This window comes from Somniosus microcephalus, chromosome 31 (genome assembly GCF_052327205.1).
Source record: "Somniosus microcephalus isolate GS21.2 chromosome 31, FLI_Smic_1.0, whole genome shotgun sequence".
In the NCBI taxonomy this organism is placed as follows: Eukaryota; Metazoa; Chordata; class Chondrichthyes; order Squaliformes; family Somniosidae; genus Somniosus; species Somniosus microcephalus.
In genome coordinates, this window is record NC_141017.1 from 35,743,470 (window position 1) to 35,769,288 (window position 25,819).

The following is a 25,819-nucleotide window of genomic DNA, read 5'->3' on the forward strand; positions in this document are numbered from 1 at the left end:
TAACGTTAGAAATCGCAACCCAACCACCGGGGGTTCATTGCTAGAGGGACAGAATTCAAAAGCAGGGAAGTTATGTTAAACCTGTATCGAACCTTGGTTAGACCACGCTTGGAGTACTGCGCACAGTTCTGGTCTCCATATTATAAAAACGAGGAATGAAAGTGTCAGAGAGGCCTTTTTGTTCAAAGTATTACTTATTTTTACAGAAGAAAATAATGGTCTTGGCAAATTTTGTTTAATTTAAAGGCACTGGAGATGGGGCAAAAAAGATTTACAAGGATGATACCAGAACTGAGCGGTTATACCTATCAGGAAAGGATGAACAGGCGGGGGCTCTTTTCCCTAGAAAAGGGAAGGTTGAGGGGGTGACCTGATAGAGGGCTTTAAAATTATGAAAGGGTTCGAGAGGGTAGACGTAGAGACAATGTTTCCACTTGTGTGGGAGACCAGAACTAGGGGCCATAAATATAAGATAGTCACTAATACACCCAATAGGGAATTCAGGATAACTTCTTTACCCAGAGAGTGGTGAGAATGTGGAACTCGCTACCACAGGGAGTGGTTGAGGCGAATAGTATGATGCGCCATCAATTACTCAAAAGACTGAGGTTAAGCGAGTAACAACCAGGCTTTTATTAACTAAAGAATGAAGGTCTAGTCTCGAGTGGTCGACCCGTCCAGGATCCTAAGGGACTGGGAGGTAGTCACTTATATACCTGGAATAGTGGGAGGAGTCAGCCGAGGCATGTCCAGACCTGTACCTAGTGGAATACACATACACATACAGACAGGTATAACAGTGGTTTACCACATTCACACCTTGTTTAAAAATGAGTCCGGCGGGGTGAAGTGTATTTAAAAGTTCGTGTATTGGAGTCTCTCCGGAGGTCTTGTCTGCCGCTGTGATCGACGTGGCGACGGCAGGGGTGGTGCAGCTTCCGGCGTCGCGTCCCGTGTAGGCTGGGGCACTGGAGTGTAGTCCTCGTGGGTGACGGTCCAAGGCGAGCCGGCTGCTGGGGTTGGATATCGGGTCGTGGGGGGGGGTGGTAATGGGTAGTGGGTTACAGCGGTCCCCGAAGGTATCGTGGGGGGGGTGGTAATGGGTAGTGGGTTACAGCGGTCCCCGAGGGTGCGAGGTCTCGTATGGAGACTGTGTCCTCCCGCCCGTCCGGGTACGCAATGTAAGCGTACTGGGGGTTGGCGTGGAGGATGTCGACACTCTCGACCAGGGGGTCCATTTTATTGGTCCTCACGTGTCTTCTCAGTAGTACCGGCCCTGGGGACATCAGCCATGGCGGTAACGCTGTCCCCGATGTGGACTTCCTTGGGAAGACAAACATTTTCTCGTAAGGGGTGGCATTGGTGGCAGTGCAGAGCAGTGACCGAATCGAGTGGAGCGCATCGGGGAGCACCTCCTGCCAGCGGGAGGTCGGAAGGCCCCTAGACTTTAAGGCTAGTAGGGCGGCCTTCCAAACTGTTGCATTCTCTCTTTCCACCTGTCCGTTCCCCTGGGGGTTGTAACTGGTGGTCCTGCTTGTGGCTATACCCCTAGCGAGCAGGTACTGGCGGAGTCCATCGCTCATAAACGATGAGCCCCGGTCGCTATGGATATAGCTGGGGAAACCGAACAGGGTGAAGAGGCTGTTCAGACATTTAATGACCGTGGCACTGGTCATGTCCGGGCAGGGGATAGCGAACGGGAAACGGGAGTACTCGTCAATGATGTTGAGGAAGTACACATTGCGGTCGGAGGAGGGGAGAGGCCCTTTAAAATCGACACTCAGGCGTTCGAAAGGGCGAGTGGCTTTTATCAGGTGGGCTCTGTCTGGTCTATAAAAGTGCGGTTTGCACTCAGCACAGACTTGGCAGTTCTTGGTCATGGTCCTGACCTCCTCAATGGAGTAAGGCAGGTTGCGGGCCTTGATGAAGTGGAAGAACCTGGTGACCCCCGGGTGGCAGAGGTCATTGTGGAGGGCCCTCAGCCTATCGATCTGCGTGCTGGCGCAGGTGCCACGCGATAGGGCATCTGGGGGTTCATTGAGCTTCCCAGGCCGGTACAAGATCTCGTAATTGTAGGTGGAAAGTTCGATTCTCCACCTCAAGATCTTATCATTTTTGATTTTGCCCCTCTGCTTGTTGTTGAACATAAAAGCAACTGAACGCTGGTCAGTGAGCAGGGTAAATCGTTTTCCGGCCAGGTAGTGCCTCCAATGACGCACAGCCTCCACAATAGCCTGGGCCTCCTTCTCGACCGCGGAGTGTCTGGTCTCCGGGCCCTGGAGGGTTCGTGAGAAGAATGCCACAGGTCTCCCCGCCTGATTAAGGGTGGCGGCCAGAGCGAAGTCGGACGCATCGCTTTCCACCTGGAAGGGGATGGATTCGTCCACTGCATGCATGGTGGCTTTGGCAATGTCCTCCTTGATACGGTGGAAGGCCGAGCGGGCCTCTGCCATCAGGGGAAAAGAGGTGGATTTGATCAGCGGACGGGCTTTGTCTGCATAGTAGGGGACCCACTGGGCGTAGTAGGAAAAAAACCCTAGGCACCTCTTCAGAGCTTTTAGGCAGTGGGGCAGTGGGAGTTCCATAAGGGGACGCATCCGGTCCGGGTCGGGACCGATGATCCCGTGTTCCACAACACAGCCAAGGATGGCGAGGCGGTCTGTGCGGAATATGCACTTCTCCTTGTTATATATCAGGTTCAGGAGTTGGGCGGTGCGGAGGAATTTCTCGAGGTTTGCGTCATGGTCCTGCAAGTCATGGCCGCAGATGGTCACATTGTCGAGGTAAGGGAAAGTGGCCTGCAGCGCGTTTTGATCGACCATCCGGTCCATCTCCCTTTGGAAGACGGAGACCCCGTTGGTAACGCCAAAGGGAACCCTAAGGAAGTGATAGAGGTGGCCGTTTGCCTCAAAAGCAGTATACTGGCGGTCTTCGGGGCGGATGGGGAGCTGGTGGTACGCTGATTTCAGGTCGATGGTCGAAAAGACGTGGTACTGCGCGATCTGGTTGACCATGTCAGCTATGCGGGGGAGTGGGTAGGCGTCCAGCAGGGTGTAGCGGTTTATTGTTTGGCTGTAGTCGATGACCAGCCGTTGTTTCTCGCCGGTCTTAACGACCACAACCTGGGCTCGCCAGGGGCTGGAGCTGCCCTCAATAATCCCCTCCTTCAGGAGCCGCTCCACTTCGGTTTTGATGAAAACCCTGTCCCCGGCACTGTATCGCCTGCTCTTTGTGGCGATTGGCTTACAGTCGGGGGTGAGGTTAGCAAACAGTGGGGGGGGTGGGACTCTGAGTGTGGAGAGGTTGCATCTGGTGCGCGGCGGGCAATTTGGAGGCTGCTGGCTGCGGACTGTGAGTGGGGGGAGGGGGCCACCGTACGCCATCGTAACGCTTTTGAGGTGGCACTGGAAATCCAACCCCAGTAGAACGGCAGCGCAAAGTTGGGGCAGGACCAGGAGTTTAAAATTATTGAACACAGTCCCGTCTACTACTAGTGTCACCACGCAGTAGCCGCCAATGTCCGCTGACTGGGACCCGGCGGCCATAGAAATCCGCTGGTGCGCAGGCAGGACTGGGAGAGAGCAACGCCACACCGTGTCGGGGTGGATGAAGCTCTCTGTGCTCCCGGAGTCAAAAAGGCAGTTTATTGCATGGCCGTTTACCTTAACGTCCATTTTGGACCGAGCTAGTTGGTGCGGTCTCGTTTGGTCCAGCATAACAGAGGCCAGCGTAGGGGTCGGTGTGTCGCTGCGGGTATCAGATGGGGGGGGGTTGGCGGCCTGCTGCGTCCCGGCTGGTGTCCAAGATGGCGGCGTCCATGATTCCCATGTGGCTGGAGTCGTCCAAGTTGGCTGCTGCTGCGGTGGTTCGCACATGGCTGGGGAGGCCCAAGATGGCGGCCCGCACGGCCCCCACGCGGCGCTGTTGGGGGCCCAAGATGGCAGCTCGCACGGCCCACACGCGGCGCTGCTGGCGTTCGGGGTGGCTTTGGCCTTGCAGACGCTAGCGTAGTGTCCCTTTTTCCCGCAGCCCGAGCAGGTCGCATTCTTCGCCGGGCAGCGCGCTCTGGGGTGTTTGGCCTGGCCACAGAAGTAGCATTTCTGGCCTTGGGATACTGCTGTCTGGCTTTGGGACACTGCTGCGGTGGTTGGGCCGTTGTTGGGCTGTGGCTGGGGTGGCACGGTGCTATGGGGCTGTCCTACCGTGTCCCAGGTTGTCGTTCCCCGCGGCGTCCACGGTGCAGAGGAGTAGGCATCCATGCCCCGGTAGGCTGCGTCCAGCGTTAGTGCGATTTCGGAGGCTTTGTCGAGGGTGAGGTCACTCTGCTCCAGCAGTCGCTGTCGGGTGTAGTTGGACCTGTGGCCCGCTACGAAGGCATCCCGGATCAGTTCCCCCGTGTACTTAGTGGGCGTTACCGCCTTACACCCACAGGCCCGGCCAAGCACGGACAGTGCTTGGAGGTATTCCTCAGTCGATTCCCCAGGTTGTTGCTTGCGACTCCCCAGGAGGTGCCTGGCGTAAACTTCGTTCACAGGGCGCGTGTACTGGGTCTTGAGGAGCTGGAGGGCGGCTGTGTACGAGGTCGCGTCCCGGATGACTGAGTACACTCGGTGGTTCACCTTGGAGATCAGGACAGACAGTTTGTTCGCATCCGTTACGACCGCAGTGGAGGCAGTCAGGAATGCCTCGAAGCACATGAGCCAGTGAGCAAACTTGGTGGAAGCGTCCGCTTCCCGACTGTCCAGGTCCAGGCATGCTGGTGTGAGGATCTTCTCCATTATAAAATTTAGTTAATAAAATTGATGCGCCATCAATTACTCAAAAGACTGAGGTTAAGCGAGTAACAACCAGGCTTTTATTAACTAAAGAATGAAGGTCTAGTCTCGAGTGGTCGACCCGTCCAGGATCCTAAGGGACTGGGAGGTAGTCACTTATATACCGGGAATAGTGGGAGGAGTCAGCCGAGGCATGTCCAGACCTGTACCTAGTGAAATACACATACACATACAGACAGGTATAACAGTGGTTTACCACATAGTATAGATGCATTTAAGAGGAAGCTGGATAAACACATGAGGGAGAAGGGAATAGAGGGTTATGTTGATAAGGTGAGATGAAGAGGGGCGGGAGGAGGCTCGTGTGGAGCATAAACACCGGCACGGACCAGTTGGGCTGAATGGCCTGTTTCTGGCTTTAAGTTCTATGTTACAATTTCCAAATTATATCTTAAAGAACCATCTTCGGGAGGCCATTTGAAAACAAAGCATTAAATAAGAAGTAGAGGTAAAGGCACCACTTCTGTGGCCAGTAGGTCAGGAAGGAAGGGTGTCACGTTCAGTCCCCGGTCTGTGCGGCATTAACTGTTCTCACCTGGGTCCGAGGTGTGGGGGTTATAATGGGCGTCAGTCCTTAGGGTTAGGAAAAGGGGAAAAATGAGCGCGGGTTCCTGCTACCAATGACTGTCCAGTAACCCCTCGCTGGAGATGCGCGTGTGAACTCTGGGGGAGAGGGCAGGGTGGGTCTTGGTGTGATGCCCCCTCCTGTCCCTGCTGGGACTCAGGGTCACACAAAGAATGGCCACTTGTGGGTGAGGTCAAGGAGGACATTGGCCAGTTGTGGAACTGTATCTCAGTGAGGGAGTTAGAACTTAAGATGTATTGGCCAATATTTGTCCCTCAAACAACATCCCTAAAACAGCACCTCCCAAACCCGCAACCTCCGCCACCTAGAAGGACAAGGGCAGCCGGCGCATGGGAACACCACCACCTCCAAGTTCCCCTCCAAGTCACACACCATCCTGACTTAGAAGTATATCGGCCGTTCCTACATCGTCGCTGGGTCAAAATCCTGGAACTCCCTCCCTAACAGCACTGTGGGAGCACCTTCACCACACGGACTGCAGCGGTTCAAGAAGGCGGCTCACCCCCACCTTCTCAAGGGGCAATTAGGGATGGGCAATAAATGCCGGACTCCAAGGGTTAAGTTACGAGGAGAGATTACACAAATTGGGGTTGTATTCCCTAGAATTTAGAAGGTTAAGGGGTGATCTGATCAAAGTTTTCAAGACATTAAGGGGAACAGATAGGGTAGATAGAGAGAAACTATTTCCACTGATGGGCGAGTCCAGAATAAGGGGACCTAATCTTAAAATTAGAGCCAGGCTGTTCAGGGGTGATGTCAGGAAGCACTTCTCACACAAAGGGTTAGTGGAAATCTGGAACTCTCCCCCCCCCCAAAATCTGCTGAGGATGGGGGTCAATTGAAAATTTCAAAACTGAGATTGATAGAATTTTGTTGGGTAAGGGTATTAAGGGTTACAGAACCAAGGTGGGTAAATGGAGTTAAGATACAGATCAGCCATGATCTGATTGAATGGTGGAAGAGGCTGGAGTGGCTGAATGGCCTCCTCCTGTTCCTATCTTCCTATGATTTAACCGACCATTATTCAAGATGTCAACTTGAGTAATGGTATCACAGGTACTGGCCACACTCTCTCTATTTCTCTCTCTCTCTCTCTCTCTATATATATATATCTCTCGATCTCTCTGTCTTCCAGACTCACGGAGAGGTGGAGCGTCGCATTGTCTCCCAGCTCCTGACCCTAATGGATGGGTTGAAGCAACGTTCTCACGTCATCGTCATGGCTGCGACGAACAGGCCAAACAGCATAGACCCCGCACTCAGGAGATTCGGTACGTTACTGAGCAGCTCCTCCTTGCCCCGCGGCAGGTAAATATCACAGGATGCCCGAGGCGGATTGACAGCTGAAACACAAGATGTGCAGTCACGTTTGTTCTTTATCTTTTCCCCCTCCACCCGCCCCCCCCCCCGCCGCCCCACAACCCCATCTCCAGCTCTTGAACACGTTGAGCTACGGACCCTTGAGCGTTGACAGCTCGAGTGGCTAGTTGAAAATCGACTCCTTGGTTGAAGCCCGCTCTTAGGGATTGAACAGCACACTGCACCATGGGCCGGGTCTGTGCTGGGACTGCCCCCATAGTCAGTGACATAAGAAAACTACTCGGCACTTGGTCTAAGCGTTAAACAAAGCTTTAATCAACTGTTTTACAACATGGAGGTCTAGTTGTGTGCTTCACTAGTTCCTGTTAAGAATGTCCTGCGCAAGCTGGGCCCATGCCCGAATATTTATACTCTCCCTGGACAGCACCACCCGTAGGCCACTCAGTATTATTTCATAAGTCTTTCTTTCATGAATGACTGATTCATGTCAGTCAGCTCATGCTTTCAGTCGTACGACTGCGGGCTGTGGCCAAGTCAAGGCCAGCTATTGCACCTCAGGAAGAGGAGGCAGAAAAAAGCTGCAGGGCTAATAATAAACATAGCAATCGCTAGACGGTAAAAGGCCACGGTCCGTCTAGTTCAGCTTCTACCATCCTGGGAGTCACCTGATCCAACGATAATGGAGTTGTTGACCAATCACAGCGATCAATCTCTATCGATGATTCTATAACAGACCCAGACATGAGACGAGGAAATCCCCAATGGGGGAGAGCTTTGGGAACCAGAGGTCCAAACTCACCCGTTCCTCCCGAGCACGTTGCACTCCCCACACCTCACGTCTCCAATTACTCAGATACTGGAGCACTAAGTGATGTTTTCTGAAAGAAATCTCTCTGAAACAAATTTACTTCGGGCTTTTCTATCATAAATTTTGTCATGTAAACAGTCGACAGAAATTGTGACAAAAAAATGACAACAGGAAGTAAGGTTTTGTAGGGAGGAAGTGCATAAAACCATTAGTAAGATAGACACATAGACAGTTGTAACAACAGAAAATGCTGGAAAAACTCAGCAGGTCAGGCAACATCCGTGGAGAGAAATTAGAGTCAACGTTTTGGGTCGAAACCCTTTTTCAAAACTGGAAAGGAAATGAAATAGATCGAAGGCAGGGCTGCGATAGAACAAAAGAAGTAAAAGAGACATTAAGAGGTATTCAAAACCAGACAAGATGGCGATAGGACAGTGGAGACAAAAGACGGCTGAGATTAGGTGTGAAGTGTACTGGCAGGATGAGAGACAGCTGCCAGGTGGGAGAGAGAAAAAAAAAAGTGGGGGGGAAAGGAGGACCCAAAACAAAGGGGTGGAAAAAAATATAAGTAAAAAAGTAATAGGGGCCGAGGTTATGATCTGAAATTGTTGAACTCGATATTGAGTCCGGAAGGTTGCAAAGAGCCTAATCAGAAGTCCTCCTTTCCCCCCCCCCTTTCCTTTTGTTTCTCTCTCCCACATGGCAGCTGTCTCTCATCCTGCCAGTACACTTCACACCTAATCTCAGCTGTCTTTTGTCTCCACTGGCCTATTACCATCTCGTCTGGTTTTGAATACCTTTTAATGTCTCTAATACTTCTTTTGTTCTATCGCAGCCCTGCCTTCGATCTATTTTATTTCCTTCCCAGTTTTGAAAAAAGGGTTTCGACCCGAAACGTCGACTCTAATTTCTCTCCACGGATGTTGCCTGGCCTGCTGAGTTTTTCCAGCATTTTCTGTTGTTATTTCGGATTTCCAGCATCCGCAGTATTTTGCTATCGTACATAGACAGTTGTGTTTGAACAAAACCCCTTGGCATGTAGGAGCTGGAATAACGTTCTCTTCTATTAGCATTCTTGAGCTTCTTTTCCGGGAGAGGGAACGGAACTGAATCTGGACTCATTCCACATCCCACAGCCATAAACAGTGACCGAAAGCCACCTTATAGTCCCCTGGGCCCTATTGAGAGTGTCGCTGCCTGGGTGATCAGACTGGCGAAGTGTGCCATTGGGCTTGATCCATCCAGCGGCCCCCTTTAACTCCGCGCCCGTGCGAAGGTGACCTCTCTGGATGACTGACACACTAGTGCTCGCTCTGTATTGTGACAGGTCGGTTCGATCGGGAGATCGATATCGGAATTCCCGATTCCATCGGGAGACTCGAGATTCTGCAGATTCACACTAAGAACATGAAGCTGTTGGATGACGTGGATCTCGAGAAGGTAGGAGGTGCTCTTTGTTCGGGTTGGGGGGAGAGGGGCAGGTAATGGTCAGAGCGTGTCTGTTGAGACTGATTTTAACTTGAATTAAAGAATCACTCGAGAAGCACGAGAACTAATTTTGCCTTTGAAGTAGTTTTTGTTTCTCTTGACCGCTGGTTCATTGGAACCAACCCCGTATTCATCACTGTCATAGAATGATACAGCACAGAAGGAGGCCATTCGGCCCATCGTGCCTGTGCCGGCTCTTTGAAAGAGCTCTCCAATTAGTCCCACTCCCCCCTGCTCTTTCCCCACAGCCCTGCAAATTTTCCCCCTTCAAGTATTTATCCAATTCCCTTTTGAAAGTTACTATTGAATCTGCTTCCACCGCCCTTTCAGGCAGCGCGTTCCAGATCACAACAACTCGCTGCGTAAAAGAAATTCTCCTCCTCTCCCCCTCTGGTTCTTTTGCCATAACATTGGCAGCAATCCATGAACAGGCTGTGCCTGTGAAACACAGAATCCTAGAATGATACAGCACAGGAGGAGGCCATTCAGCCCATCGTGCCTGTGCCGGCTCTTTGGAATGTGGAGGCTCTTTGCCTGCTCACTCATTTGACGGTCCCGATTGTGACTGTCATTTCCGGCCCATGGACATTCCTCAGCGTCTTGGGATGGTCTGCATAGATCAGCAGTGCCACACCCCCTATCACAGGCCTACACAGTTAGGCTGAGCACTCAAACCATCCTTCAACAACAACAACTTGCATTTATATAGCGCCTTTAACGTAGTAAAACGTCCCAAGGCGCTTCACAGGAGCGTTTATCAGACAGAATTTGACACCGAGCCCCATAAGGAGATATTAGGACAGGCAACCCAAAAGCTTGGTCAAAGAGGTCGGTTTTAAGGAGCATCTTAAAGGAGGAAGAGAGAGGCGGAGAGGTTTAGGGAGGGAATTCCAGAGCTCAGGGCCCAGGCAGCTGAAGGCACGGCCGCCAACGGTGGAGCGATGGAAATCAGGGATGCTCAAGAGGCCAGAATTGGAGGAGCGCAGAGATCTCGGAGGGTTGTAGGGCTGGAGGAGATTACAGAGATAGAGAGGGGGCGAGGCTATGGAGGGATTTGAACACAAGGATGAGAAGTTTTAAAATTGAGGCTTCAAATTTCATAAGCGCTCACCAGCAGTGAGAGAGGCCCAAGTGAATGCTTCCATTTTATCTGCTCCAAGGTTCAATGGACGCCTTAGTCAACCATAGCAGCAGTGGGTTGGGTTATCAAAGGTTCTCTTCCTCAATCCCACGCACCATCCTGACAGGAATGTCGGATGGATGATGGACACAGTTCCCCCGATGCCACCAATCACTGCTCGGAGTTGCATGGGGTGTGACAGAGTTCGTGACCCTGCTGGCTGTTGATGGATATTCGTAAGAGTGCATTTTAGGCATAACCTCACCCCCCACCGACAGTTGTTCCATTCTGACCAGGGTGTGTGTGGGGGCCGTGCTGCCCCGCCAGTGACAGGCGGGTGCTCGCTCCAACAGCTGACCCCTCGCTAGCAGGTTCACGGTCATTGTCGTCCCATCTCAGTGCCCCGCCCCTCGCCCCCGACCAGCCATCAGTCACCATAGCGCAAATAAACCAAGATGTACCCCACGGGAATTTAAGTGTTGGCAGTTGATTTATAAAGGTTGCACCGGCTGGGGTTGGCGGGCTTGAACATAAGAATTAGGAGCAGGAGTCGGTCATACGGCCCCTCGAGCCTGCTCCGCCATTCAATAAGATCATGGCTGATCTTCGACCTCAACTCCACTTTCCTGCCTGATCGCCATAGCCCTTGATCCCCTAGAGTCCAACAATCTATCGATCTCAGCCTTGAATATACTCAACGACTCAGCATCCACAGCCCTCTGGGGCAGAGAATTCCAAAGATTCACAACCCTCTGAGTGAAGAAATTCCTCCTCATCTCAGTCCTAAATGGCCGACCTCTTATCCTGGGACTGTGACCCCTGGTTCTAGACTCTCCAGCCAGGGGAAACAACCTCTCAGCATCTACCCTGTCAATCCCCCTCAGAATCTTGTATGTTTCAATGAGATCACCTCTCATTCTTCTAAACTCCAGAGAGTATCGGCCCATTCTACTCAATCTCTCCTCATAGGACAACCCTCTCATCCCAGGAATCAATCTAGTGAACCTTCGGTGCTTGACATATTTTCTCGCTGCAGATTGCGCACGATACCCACGGGCACGTGGGCGCTGACCTGGCGGCCCTCTGCTCCGAGGCAGCCCTGCAGGCCATTCGCAAGAAGATGAGCATCATCGACCTGGAAGACGAGACGATCGACGCAGACGTCCTCAACTCGATGGCGGTGACAATGGACGACTTTCAGGTGAGGACCTGCCACGTGTACAACAACAACAACTTGCATTTATACAGCGCCTTTAATGTCCCAAGGTGCTTCACAGGAGCGATTATCAGACAAAATTTGACACCGAGCCACATGAGATATTAGGGACAGGTGACCAAAAGCTTGGTCAAAGAGGTTGGTTTTAAGGAGCATCTTAAAGGAGGAGAGAGAGTCGGAGAGGTGTAGGGAGGGAATTCCAGAGCTTAGGGCCCAGGCAGCTGAAGGCACGGCCGCCAATGGTGGAGCGATGGAAATCGGGGATGCTCAAGAGGCCAGAATTGGAGGAGCTCAGAGATCTCGGAGGGTTGTAGGGCTGGAAGAGGTTACAGAGATGGGGGGGGGCAAGGCCCACAGAGGGATCAAACCCAAAAGCGTGGAGCGATGTAAATCGGGAATGTCCAAGAGGCCGGAACCAAGCTACGGGTGAGGGTTCGGTGGGTGAAAAATTGAGTGTTAAAGGCTGGTATGCTTTATCTTTAGTTATTATTTGTCAACGTACTGCACACAGCGAAACAAGGCCAAGTTTAGTCTTCAGGTGAAGTGAGGTTAGAGGACAGTGATCCCCCCGCTGGACATGGACATCAGGTGAGAACAGGAGCAGCCTTGGCTGTAATGTTCTCCCAGTTGCTTGACCCATGGACATTTAGTCCCCAGACCCAGATGTGTATAAGTACAACAGCAAAATAATGCGGATGCTGGAAATCTGAAATAACAACAGAAAATGCTGGAAATACTCAGCAGGTCAGGCAGCATCCATGGAGAGAGAAACAGAGTTAACGTTTCAGGTCTGGGACCCTTCATCAGAATGTGTATAAGTAGCCTTGTATCTGAGCAGGTGGAGCTGTGCCCACAGCTAAGAGGTAACACCTTCGGGAGAGGAGAACGAGAAAATTGGAGAAATACTGAAATAAAAGTATAGGGGGGAAAAAACCTCAAACTCGCTTCTGAATTTATCTCGATTGCTCCTCTAGTCTTGGTGATGTTCTGCACCATAAGCCTTCACTCAAGAGGACAGGATTGGAGGAGCGCCGAGATCTCAGAGGATTGGCGGGCTGGAGGAGGTTACCGCGATAGGGAGGGAGCGAGGCCATGGAGGGATCAAACCAGAAAAGGGCCCTTATGCTTGCAATGGCAAGTCTTAATTTTGAGTTTGGCGAGTTTAGTTCGTATCTACCACGCAAGTACAGCGACTTCACCTTGTTCGAAGCACGCCAATGGCCAGGCCGGCAGCGAGATGCCGTGTTCGCGAAGCTAATGGCAGAGCGGCGCACTGGGGGTGGCAACCTTTGGAATATCGGCATTTAGCCACGCACCTGCCCCCCCCCGCCCCCCGCCTGAAGTTGCTGTACCATTGACCCATAAATACCGGCGAGCGCCATTAGCCTCACCGTTACTTGGACAGCAAAATATGGCCCCACTAAAACTTTACTGAATAGGCTCCGTGAGAAAGGAGGGTGGATGGGGGCCAATTAAAAAAATGAAATGCAAAGAACAGTTTGCGAATATCTCGGGGGGCTGTTTAGATTCGGAGGAAGGGGCTGCAGTTACCGGTGCTTCTTCGCAGTGTTGTTTTTTAAAAATTATTCGTTCATGGGATGTGGGCATCGCTGGCGAGGCCAGAATTTATTGCCCATCCCTAATTGCCTTTGAGAAGGTGGTGGTGAGCTGCCTTCTTGAACCGCTGCAGTCCGTGTGGTGAAGGTGCTCCCACAGTGCTGTTAGGGAGGGAGTTCCAGGATTTTGACCCAGCGACAGTGAAGGAACGGCCGATATATTTCCAAGTCAGGATGGTGTGTGACTTGGAGGGGAACTTGGAGGTGGTGGTGTTCCCATGCGCCTGCTGCCCTTGTCCTTCTAGGTGGAAGAGGTCGCGGGTTTGGGAGGTGCTGCTGAAGAAGCCTTGGCGAGTTGCTGCAGTGCATCTTGTAGATGGTACACACTGCAGCCACGGTGCGCCGGTGGTGGAGGGAGTGGATGTTTAAGATGGTGGAGGGAGTGAATGTTTAAGATGGTGGAGGGAGTGAATGTTTAAGATGGTGGAACATAAGAACATAAGAACATAAGAAGTAGGAGCAGGAGTAGGCCATACGGCTCCTCGGGCCTGCTCCGCCATTCAATAGGATCATGGCTGATCCGAATCTAGACTCACGTCCACTTCCCTGCCCTCTCCCCGTAACCCCTAATTCCCTTATCTGCTGGGAAACTGTCTATCTCCGATTTAAATTTATTTAATGTTGCAGCTTCCACAGCGGTGGTGGAGGGAGTGAATGTTTAAGGTGGTGGAGGGAGTGAATGTTTAAGGTGGTGGAGGGGGTGAGTGTTTAAGGTCATGTTTAATGCTAGCCTGGAGAATGTTTCGGAATGTTTAACCCTTGTGATCTGCTTCTACCTGTATTCCAGTGGGCTTTGAGTCAGAGTAACCCGTCCGCCCTGCGGGAGACCGTGGTGGAGGTACCGACGGTAACCTGGGAAGACATCGGAGGCCTGGATGAGGTGAAACGTGAACTCCAGGAGCTGGTGCAGGTGTGTGCTTAAAAATAACAAAACAAGGAATACTTCCCGTGTCAAAGGTTGAAACTTTCATGGCTATATTCAGGACAGAAGGGATTTTGATGGAGTAAATAAGGAGAAACTGTTTCCACTGGCAGGAGGGTAAGTAACCAGAGGACACAGATTGAAAATAATTAGCAAAAGAACCAGAGGGGAGATGAGGAGAATGTTTTTTACGCAGCGAGTTGTTGTGATCTGGAATGCGCTGCCTGAAAGGGCGGTGGAAGCAGCTTCAAGAGTAACTTTCGAAAGGGAATTGGATAAATACTTAAATAGCAAAAATTTGCAGGGCTGTGGGGAAAGAGCAGGGGGAGTGGGATTAATTGGAGAGCTCTTTCAAAGAGCCGGCACAGGCACGATGGGCCGAATGGCCTCCTTCTGTGCTGTAAACTAAACAGAGTTCTAGAGCATTCTAGAGCTCCTGAGTGGGGTGGAGTGGGTTGTGGAGAATAATTTAATGATGTGGCGTTGGGAAGGTGCAGGCTGATAGGTTTATATATTGTAGTGTTAATGACTTTTATCGACATAAAATCAGTTGTTACGATGGCCGAGCTTAGAAGCTGCAAGCCTGGAGCGTCTAGAGCTCAAATCCTAGTTAGAATCACAGGACAGGTGACTCAAAGCTCGGTCAAAGAGGTCGGTTTTAAGGAGCGTCTTAAAGGAGGAGGAGAGAGGCGGAGAGGTTTAGGGAGGGAATTCCAGAGCTTAGGGCCCAGGCAGCTGAAGGCACAGCCGCCAATGGTGGAGCGATTAAAATCAGGGATGCTCAAGAGGCCAGAATTGGAGGAGTGCGGAGATCTCGGGGGGTTGTGGGGCTGGAGGAGGTTACAGAGATGGGGAGGGGCGAGGGCCAGGGAGGAATTTGAACACGAGGATGAGAATTTTAAAATCAAGGCACTGCCGGACCGGGAGCCAATGTAGGTCAGCAAGCACAGGGGGTGATGGGCGAACGGGACTCGGTGCGAGTTAGGACACGGGCAGCCGGGTTTTGGATGAGCTGAGCTTTGCGGAGGGTGGAACGTGGGAGTCCGGTCAGGAGAAGTGAGAACAGGATTCATTTCCGTCCTTGTCTCTCCTCAGTACCCAGTGGAGTATCCAGATAAATTTTTGAAGTTCGGCATGACTCCCTCCCGTGGCGTTCTGTTCTATGGGCCCCCAGGGTGCGGAAAGACTCTGCTCGCCAAGGCTATCGCCTGTGAATGTCAGGCTAACTTTGTCTCCATCAAAGGGCCGGAGCTGCTTACCATGTGGTTCGGGGAGTCAGAGGCCAACGTCCGGGATGTGTTTGACAAGGTAGGAGGTTATTTATTCACTAACCGTGGATTTACTGATATCTTCTTCTTAGGCAGTCCCTCGGAACTGAGGATGACTTGCTTCCACACTAAAAATGAGTCCCGTGCGGGACCTACAGTCTCTGTCACAGGTGGGGCAGACGGTGGTTGAAGGGGCTGGTGGGTGGGGTGCTTGGGTTGACGTGCGCTCCTTGCGCTCCTTGCGCTTGGCTTCCGCTTGCTCCCGGCGAAGAGACTCGAGGTGTTCGGCGCCTTCCCGGATGCTTCTCCTCCACTTTGTGGGGTCTTGGGCCAGGGATTCCCAGGTGTCGATGGGGATGTTACACTTTTTCAAGGCGGCTTTGAGGGTGTCCTTGAAGCGTTTCTTCTGCCCACCTGGGGCTCTCTTGCCGTGTCGGAGCTCCAAGTAGAGCGCTTGTTTTGGGAGTCTTGTATCGGGCATGTGGACAATGTGACCCGTCCATCGCAGCTGATCGAGCGTGGTCAAAGCTTCGATGCTGGGGATGTTGGCCTGAGCGAGAACACTGACGTTGGTGCGCCTATCCTGCCAATGGATTTGCAGGATCTTTACTGATATATCGCATGAAGGGCAGCTGTGTGAAAGGTTTGAGTACGTATTCGCGATATGTGCACATGTAGACTGGAGAAGCTGGGATTGTTTTCCTTAGAGCAGAGACGGTTAAGGGGAGAATTAATAGAGCTGTTCAAAATCATGAAGAGCATGGTGGCATAGTGGTTAGCACTGTTGCCTCACAGCGCCAGGGACCCGGGTTCGAATCCGGCCTTGGGTGACTGTCTGTGTGGAGTTTGCACATTCTCCGTGGGTTTGCTCCGGTTTCCTCCCACAGTCCAAAGATGTGCGGGTTAGGTTGATTGGCTATGATAAATTGACCCTTAGTGTTAGGGGGGTTAAATACGTGGGGTTACGGGGATCGGGTGGGATATGTGTCGGTGCAGGCTCGATGGGCCGAAATGGCCTCTATCTGCACTGTGGGGTTTCTGTGATAAGGAGAAACTGTTTCCAGTGGCAGGAGGGTCGGTAACCAGAGGACACAGATTTAAGGTGATTGGCAACAGAACCAGGAGAATTTTTTTTTACGTAGCGAGTTGTTGTGGTCTGGAACGCGCTGCCTGAAAGGGCGGTGGAAGCAGATTCAATAGTAACTTTCAAAAAGGGAATTGGATAAATACTTGAAGGTGAAAAATGTGGAGGGCTGTAGGGACAGAGCAGGGGGGGGGGGGGTGGGACTAATTCTCCAAGGAGAGAGTGCGAAGATACGAAAGCAATAACAACGGCAGACTGTTAATCATCTGAGATCCTTCCACTGCTTCACATTGTTTTCCAAGGGGAACAGCGTGAAGATACGGAAGCAGCAGCAGTGGGTTAATAGCCCCCGTTGAAACAGCCCACAAAGGAATTTAAGAACATAACATAAGAAATAGGAGCAGGAGTCGGCCACTCGGCCCCTCGAGCCTGCTCCGCCATTCAATAAGATCATGGCTGGTCTTGGGCTCAAAGCCACTTCCCCGCCCGCTCCCCATAACCCTTCACTCCCTTACCTTGCAAAAATTTGTCTATCTCCACCTTAAATGTAATTTCACATGAACATGTTGCATGACCAGAGGAAGTTAAACCCTCACGGCCCTGGTATCACTTGCAGAATCCCTGTCCGTCCAGTGTAAGGTATGGTGGCACGGTGATTGTGTTACAGGCCTGGACTATCAGAGTGCAAATCTCCCCACAGCAGCTGGGGAATTTAAATTCAGTCAATTAAATAAATCTGGAATAAAAAGCTAGCATCAGTCATGGTGACCATGAAACTACAGGAAACTTTGGTTTATCCGGAGGTTGTATGTCCGGAATACTCGATCTAACGGCAAAAATCAGGAGCCGTTTTCTGTAAGTTTTTTTAGTTCTCGTGCTTTTTTTTTCCCAGTCAGGCACTGCAAGGTCTGTAGCTATAGCAACAGCTTCAGCTACAGACGCTTGCAGCTGCAGCCGACTCTTTAGAAGCTGTTGCTAAGCAACAGTGTTTGTTGTCAGATACGGAGATGAAAACCTCCGTATGCTTCCACATTAACTTTGTATGTCCGGCAGTTTTGATAGATCGGCAACACGCCGGTCCCGTCAGTGCCGGATATCACAAAGTTTCCTGTACCGGGATTGTTGTACAAACCCATCTGGTTCACTAATGTTTTTTAGGGAAGGAAATCTGCCGCCCTTACCCGGTCTGGCCGATATGTGACTCCAGACCCACAGCAATGTGGTTGACTCTTAACTGCTCCTCTGAAATGGCCGAGCGAGACACTCAGTTGTACCAAAAACCGCTACGACAGTCAGCACTGTGGGAGTACCTTCACCACACGGACTGCAGCGGTTCAAGAAGGCGGCTCACCACCACCTTCTCAAAGGGTGATTAGGGGAATGGGCAATAAATGCTGGGCCTTGCCAGCGATGCCCACATCCCAGGAACGAATAAAAAAAAATATAAGGAGCTCTGTTGAACTTCAAATATCAATTCCTTCATTGTCTTTATTAGTAATTCTAAATAAAATGTACATAAGTGCGCATGAAGACTTCTGGTAAAATGTAATTCATTCTCGGGGATGTGGGTGTCGCTGGCAAGGCCAGCATTTATTGCCTATCCCTGGTTGCCCCCGGATACAACTGAGCGGCTGGCTGGGCTTCTCCAGAGGATTTTCAGAGTCAACCACTTTGATGCTGGATTGGAGTCACGTACAGGCCCAGGCCGGGTCAGGGCGGCAGGTTTACTTCCCTGAGGGACATTAGTGAACCAGTTGGGTTTTTACAACAAGTTGATCGCGTCTACTGACGTCAGCTTTTTATTTTTATTTCCAAATTTTTTTTCAAACTGATTTCCAAGTCCTCAAGCTGCTGTGGTAAGAGTTTGACCTCGCATTCCCTGGGTCACTAGTCCAGTAACAGAACCACTACACCACTGTACCTGACACTGTTCCAAGGCCGATTGAATGTCAGTCAATGAATACTTTGTTCTGTGTTGTTCCCAATCTAGCCTTTTGGGCTGAATGCTCATGTTCTGATTGGCTGTTGCTGTTTTTAAAGGCGCGACAAGCTGCCCCCTGTATCCTGTTCTTCGATGAGCTGGACTCCATCGCCAAGTCTCGTGGAGGGAATGCCGGTGATGGTGGCGGGGCCTCGGACAGGGTGATTAACCAGATCCTCACTGAAATGGACGGCATGTCAGACAAGAAGAATGTCTTTATTATTGGAGCCACAAACAGGTAGATCGAGACAAGGCCCGCTCCCAGAGACCGGGCCCACTCCCAGAGACAGAGCCCACTCCCAGAGACATGGCCCACTCCCAGAGACAGGGCCCACTCCCAGAGACAGGGCCCACTCCCAGAGACAGAGCCCACTCCCAGAGACAGGGCCCACTCCCAGAGACAAGGCCCACTCCCAGAGACAGAGCTCACTCCCAGAGACAGGGCCCACTCCCAGAGACATGGCCCACTCCCAGAGACAGGGCCCACTCCCAGAGACATGGCCCACTCCCAGAGACAGGGCCCACTCCCAGAGACAGGGCCCACTCCCAGAGACAGGGCCCACTCCCAGAGACAGGGCCCACTCCCAGAGACAGGGCCCACTCCCAGAGACAGAGCTCACTCCCAGAGACAGGGCCCACTCCCAGAGACAGGGCCCACTCCCAGAGACAGGGCCCACTCCCAGAGACAGAGCCCACTCCCAGAGACATGGCCCACTCCCAGAGACAGGGCCCACTCCCAGAGACAGGGCCCACTCCCAGAGACAGAGCCCACTCCCAGAGACAGGGCCCACTCCCAGAGACAAGGCCCACTCCCAGAGACAGAGCTCACTCCCAGAGACAGGGCCCACTCCCAGAGACATGGCCCACTCCCAGAGACAGGGCCCACTCCCAGAGACATGGCCCACTCCCAGAGACAGGGCCCACTCCCAGAGACAGGGCCCACTCCCAGAGACAGGGCCCACTCCCAGAGACAGGGCCCACTCCCAGAGACAGAGCTCACTCCCAGAGACAGGGCCCACTCCCAGAGACAGGGCCCACTCCCAGAGACAGGGCCCACTCCCAGAGACAGAGCTCACTCCCAGAGACATGGCCCGCTCCCAGAGACAGGGCCCACTCCCAGAGACAGAGCTCACTCCCAGAGACAGGGCCCACTCCCAGAGACAGGGCCCACTCCCAGAGACAGGGCCCACTCCCAGAGACAGGGCCCACTCCCAGAGACAGGGCCCACTCCCAGAGACCGGGCCCACTCCCAGAGACAGGGCCCACTCCCAGAGACAGGGCCCACTCCCAGAGACAGGGCCCACTCCCAGAGACCGGGCCCACTCCCAGAGACAGAGCTCACTCCCAGAGACAGGGCCCACTCCCAGAGACAGGGCCCACTCCCAGAGACAGAGCCCATTCCCAGAGACAGGGCCCACTCCCAGAGACAGGGCCCACTCCCAGAGACAGGGCCCACTCCCAGAGACAGGGCCCACTCCCAGAGACAGGGCCCACTCCCAGAGACAGGGCCCACTCCCAGAGACCGGGCCCACTCCCAGAGACAGGGCCCACTCCCAGAGACAGGGCCCACTCCCAGAGACAGGGCCCACTCCCAGAGACAGGGCTCACTCCCAGAGAATGAGCTCACTCCCAGAGACAGGGCCCACTCCCAGAGACAGGGCCCACTCCCAGAGACAGGGCCCACTCCCAGAGACAGGGCCCACTCCCAGAGACAGGGCCCACTCCCAGAGACCGGGCCCACTCCCAGAGACAGGGCCCACTCCCAGAGACAGGGCCCACTCCCAGAGACAGGGCCCACTCCCAGAGACAGGGCCCACTCCCAGAGACCGGGCCCACTCCCAGAGACAGGGCCCACTCCCAGAGACAGGGCCCACTCCCAGAGACAGAGCCCACTCCCAGAGAGGGCCCACTCCCAGAGACAGGGCCCACTCCCAGAGACAGTGCCCACTCCCAGAGACCGGGCCCACTCCCAGAGACAGGGCCCACTCCCAGAGACAGGGCCCACTCCCAGAGACAGGGCCCACTCCCAGAGACAGGGCCCACTCCCAGAGACCGGGCCCACTCCCAGAGACCGGGCCCACTCCCAGAGACAGAGCCCACTCCCAGAGACAGAGCCCACTCCCAGAGACAGGGCCCACTCCCAGAGACAGGGCCCACTCCCAGAGACCGGGCCCACTCCCAGAGACAGAGCCCACTCCCAGAGACAGAGCCCACTCCCAGAGACAGGACACACTCCCAGAGACAGGGCCCACTCCCAGAGACAGGGCCCACTCCCAGAGACAGGGCCCACTCCCAGAGACAGAGTCCACTCCCAGAGACAGGGCCTGCTCCCAGAGACAAGGCCCGCTCCCAGAGACAGGGCCCACTCCCAGAGACAGGGCCCACTCCCAGAGACAGGGCCCACTCCCAGAGACAGAGTCCACTCCCAGAGACAGGGCCCACTCCCAGAGACAGAGCTCACTCCCAGAGACAGGGCCCACTCCCAGAGACAGGGCCCACTCCCAGAGACAGGGCCCACTCCCAGAGACAGGGCCCACTCCCAGAGACAGAGCTCACTCCCAGAGACAGGGCCCACTCCCAGAGACAGAGCCCACTCCCAGAGACAGAGCCCACTCCCAGAGACAGGGCCCACTCCCAGAGACAGAGCCCACTCCCAGAGGCAGAGCCCACTCCCAGAGACTGGGCCCACTCCCAGAGACCGGGCCCACTCCCAGAGACAGGGCCCATTCCCAGAGACAGAGCCCACTCCCAGAGACAGAGCCCACTCCCAGAGACAGGGCCCACACCCAGAGACAGGGCCCACTCCCAGAGACCGGGCCCACTCCCAGAGACCGGGCCCACTCCCAGAGACAGGGCCCACTCCCAGAGACAGGGCCCACTCCCAGAGACAGGGCCCACTCCCAGAGACAGGGCCCACTCCCAGAGACAGAGCCCACTCCCAGAGACAGAGCCCACTCCCAGAGACAGGGCCCACTCCCAGAGACCGGGCCCACTCCCAGAGACCGGGCCCACTCCCAGAGACAGAGCTCACTCCCAGAGACAAGGCCCACTCACATGGACAGGGACCATTCCCTCAACTAATATCACTAAAACAGATTATCTGTTCATTATCACATTCTGTTTGTGGGAGCTTGCTGTGCGCAGATTGGCTGCTGTATTACAACAGTGACTACATTTCAAAAGTACTTCATTGACTGTAAAGCATCTTGCGATGTCCTGAGGTCATGAAAGGCGCTATAGAAATGCAAGTATTTTCTTCATTGCTTGACTTAATTGACTTGTTTATTTACAGACCAGACATCATCGATCCAGCCATCCTACGGCCAGGGCGCCTGGATCAGCTGATTTATATCCCGCTCCCCGATGAGAAATCAAGAATGTCCATTTTGAAGGCCAACCTGAGGAAATCGCCGATAGCTAAGGTGAGGAGACAAGGAATTCAAGCACAGGGCACCAGAGAGATGGAATAAGCTGGTGGAGAAAGCCATTGAAACCAACCGGTTAATATGTTTGAAGAAAAAAGGTTAGATGGATATGGTAAGAAGGCAAGAAAAGCCTGGTTAGGATCAACCCAAGGCCTGGTGGGCTAAATGGCCTTTTACAGATACTTCCTAGTGTGTGTGTGTCAGATCAATGTCTTCCCGCAGTCGTGCTCAATAATTCCCCATCACTCTCCATAATCATATCAGCACAACACACTCCTCAAATATACTAAAGGGGGGAGAGCCATAACTGTGTTTTTAAAAATTCATTCATGGGATCTGGGCGTTGCTGGTAAGGCCAGCATTTATTGCCCATCCCTAATTGCCCTTGAGAAGGTGGTGGTGAGCCACCTTCTTGAACCGCTGCAGTCCGTGTGGTGAAGGTGCTCCCACAGTGCTGTTAGGGAGGGAGTTCCGGGATTTTGGCCCAGTGACGATGAAGGAACGGCCGATATATTTCCGTGTCAGGACGGTGTGTGACTTGGAGGGGATTGTGGAGGTGGTGGTGTTCCCATGCCCCTGCTGCCCTTGTCCTTCTAGGTGGAAGAGGTCGCGGGTTTGGGAGGTGCTGCCGAAGAAGCCTTGGCGAGTTGCTGCAGTGCATCTTGTAGATGGTCCACACTGCAGCCACGGTGCGCCGGTGGTGGAGGGAGTGAATGTTTAAGGTGGTGGATGGGGTGCCAATCAAACGGGCTGCTTTATCCTGAATGATGTCGAGCTTCATGAGTGATGGGATGAAGGAGCCATGGTCGGAATGAGGCAAGTTCCATTCTTATTGCATGAGAATTTGGCATTCCGTGATTCTGTCCAAATGTTCCTTGCAAGCCATAAACCAGCGGCCCTAGCCACGTGCTGCTCTTGCCGTGATTATATCACAGGCAACTGAGGTTATGGATTATTTTCAACACAAATTAATTCACCAGCTTGATGCCTCATCAGCTTAATGAACTTTAAAATTCCCCTCAAATTAAAAATTAATCAGTAAGTTTCGCGCCAAAGTTATTGGTGGAATTTCAACCACCATTTGAAGTTGTCTCCTGCCCAGGATTTCACGAGGCCCCCTAATCAAACGACAAGTTCGAACGCTAAAAGATGATGAAACCTTTAAAGGAAAGATCCAATTGTGCTTATAGTTATCCAGCTATCTGTAGTGGGGGCCGGGTCTAAAGACAACATAAAGCACTGCCACCTCCGTGCAGTAGGGGCGCTCTTCTGAGTCAGGGTGGAAGCAAGTTGTTGGGTTATAGCTTCATTCCTTCTCCATTTCTTCTTTCTATTTTTCAGACATTTTATTGCTTTAGATGTCCCTCCCCACCCCCCATTTTTGTAATTATTGTGTTGTCATCTCTGAGGCCTCTCATCTATTTGACCAGAGCAACAACCCCTCTCCCCCACCACCGTCCCTCCCCACAGGTAGGACGGGACCTGTTCTCACAGTATTTACAGCACAGAAACAGGCCATTCGGCCCAACTGGTCCGTGCCAGTGTTTCTGCTCCCTCCCGCCCCTCTTCATCTCACCGTATCGACATAACCTTCGATTCCTTCCTCCCTCATGTGTTTATCGAGCTTCCCCTTAAATGCATCTATACTATTCGCCTCAACCACTCCCTGTGGTAGTGAGTTCCACATTCTCACCACTCTCTGAGAAACTCCAGGATGATTTGGACAGGTTGGGTGATTGGGCAAAAGCATGGCAGATGCAATATAACATGGATAAATGCGAGGTTATCCACTTTGGTGTCAAAAACAGGAAGGCAGATTATTATCTGAATGGCAATAGATTGGGAGAAGGGGAAGTGCAACGAGACCTGGGTGTCCTTGTGCACCAGTCGCTGAAGGTAAGCATGCAGGTGCAGCAGGCGGTTAAGAAGGCAAATGGTATGTTGGCATTTGTAGCGAGAGGGTTTGAGTACAGGAACAAGGATGTCTTGCTACAGTTGTACAGGACCTTGGTGAGACCACATCTTGAGTATTGTGTGCAGTTTTGCTCATCTTATCTGAGGAAGGATGTTCTTGCCATGGAGGGAGTGCAGCGAAGATTCACAAGGCTGATACCTGGGATGGCAGGAATGACGTATGAGGCGAGATTGGGTCGATTGGGCTTATACTCGCTGGAGTTTAGAAGAATGAGAGGGGATCTCATTGAAACTTATAAAATTCTGACAGGACTGGACAGACTAGATGCAGGAAGAATGTTCCCGATGGTCGGGGAGTCCAGAACCAGGGGTCACAGTCTAAGGATAAGGGGTAAGCCATTTAGGACAGAAATTAGGAAGAATTTCTTCACCCAGAGAGTGGTGAACCTGTGGAATTCTCTACCACACAAGGCAGTAGAGGCCAATTCATTAAATATATTCAAGAAGGAGTTGGATATATTTCTTAAGGCTAAAGGGATCAAGGGATATGGAGAGAAGGCGGGGACAGGGTACTGAATTTGGATGATCAGCCATGATCACATTGAATGGCGGAACAGGCTCGAGGGGCTGAATGGCCTACTCCTGCTCCTATCTTCTATGTTTCTGGGTAAAGAAGTTTCTCCTGAATTCCCTATTGGGTTTATTGGTGACCATCTTATATTGATGGACCCTCGCTGTTAGTGCTACATCACCAGTCACTTGCTAGCCTATGATAGAGTGCCTGGGGTAGCTCCTCAGGGGAGTGAGGTCTTTCCATGTGGTGGTTCAAGACCAGGAACTTCTGTGTCGGGTAGTTTGGGACACCAGGTGGACACCTCTGGTGGAAACAAGAAACAAGGGGGGAGACACACAAAAATAGAAACCTCGGCCGATTTACGACAGGTTTGTCAGGCGAAGCTCGAAGGATTGAGGGCCACGACTGCCTGTAGTACAGGAAACTCTTTTTTATCGGGCACCGACGGGACCGGCGTGGTGCCGGTTTATCAAAAAGTCCGGATTACCGAGAGGTATAGTAAAAGGTACGAGAGCTCCGTACACAGCAACAAATCCAGGCTTCCCTGTTGCTTAGCAACAGCTGCAGGAACCCCGGCCACAGACCAAGCGTCCCTGTTGCTTAGCAACAAGTGCAAGAACCCCGATTACACAACCACAGATCCAGGAACGGCCACTAATATGAAGAAAAACTTAACTGAACCTACTCCTGAATTTTGCCGGTTAACTGAGATTTCCGGTTGTTTGGGTGCCGGTAAATCGAGAGTTTCCTGTAGTCCAGTTCTCTGGAAGTTAGGTTGTTACTGCTGCGGGGAGATGTGATGAAGCACAATGTTCACCCCCCCCACCCCGGCTCTTCTTTTGGTTCACAGAACGTTGACTTGGCGTACCTGGCCAAGATAACCCACGGCTTCTCGGGCGCCGACCTCACCGAGATTTGCCAGCGGGCGTGCAAACTGGCGATTCGAGAGGCCATTGAAGCGGAGGTTAAACGGGAGCAGGAGCACCAGAACAACCCAGATGTGGCCATGGTGAGTGACGTTCACACGACACCGCGGACACCACGGAATGACAATTACCTGAGCGTTGTAAGGCTGGAGCACGTGGGGACCTCTGATAGCTCTGTGTCCTAATCCCAGCTGGCTCTTGACATTTACACTTTGGGTCCCAAGCATCATTAATGGTATTTGTGGAGATACACACTGGCTGAGGTGAATAAAAAGCCTCAACAGCAACAGATCGCATTTATACAACACGTAGTAAAACGTCCCGAGGCGCTTCACAGGAGCGATTATCAAACAGTATTTGACACCGAGCCACATAAGGAGATATTAGGGCAGGTGACCAAAAGCTGGGTCAAAGAGGGAGGTTTTAAGGAACGTCTTAAAGGAGGAGAGAGAGGCGGAGAGGTTTAGGGAGCAATGGTCCCGCTAAGGTGCGCGTCGCACGGCCACGCAGTGATCTGAAAGGTCCCGCGCGGGCCGCTCACCGGCTTCTACACTGTAACCACCGCGCAGGCGCAGAAATTTAAAGGGACCGCGCATTGAAAGCAACAGGCCGTGCGGAAACAAAGCGCGGCAGCTCACGGGGAACAATTCCCCAGGGATTCCACAGCTTGGCAGCTGAAGGTACGGCCCTGTCATTCACCCCGGTCCCAGATGCCCCGTTGCCCTCGTTATCAGCT

General features: G+C 52.6%; 1 protein-coding gene across 1 annotated transcript in view; it reads left to right on the plus strand.

Annotated features, from left to right (window-relative positions):
* Positions 1–25,819, plus strand: part of LOC147097737 (transitional endoplasmic reticulum ATPase-like) — a 56,166-nt gene that overhangs the window by 26,703 nt on the left and 3,644 nt on the right. The window contains exons 9-16 of the mRNA XM_085971784.1: positions 6,557–6,692; positions 8,877–8,989; positions 11,194–11,358; positions 13,777–13,899; positions 15,007–15,219; positions 18,304–18,482; positions 21,537–21,666; positions 25,008–25,166. Coding sequence (XP_085827910.1) covers positions 6,557–6,692; positions 8,877–8,989; positions 11,194–11,358; positions 13,777–13,899; positions 15,007–15,219; positions 18,304–18,482; positions 21,537–21,666; positions 25,008–25,166 — 1,218 coding nt within the window. The remainder of the gene's footprint in view (positions 1–6,556; positions 6,693–8,876; positions 8,990–11,193; positions 11,359–13,776; positions 13,900–15,006; positions 15,220–18,303; positions 18,483–21,536; positions 21,667–25,007; positions 25,167–25,819) is intronic.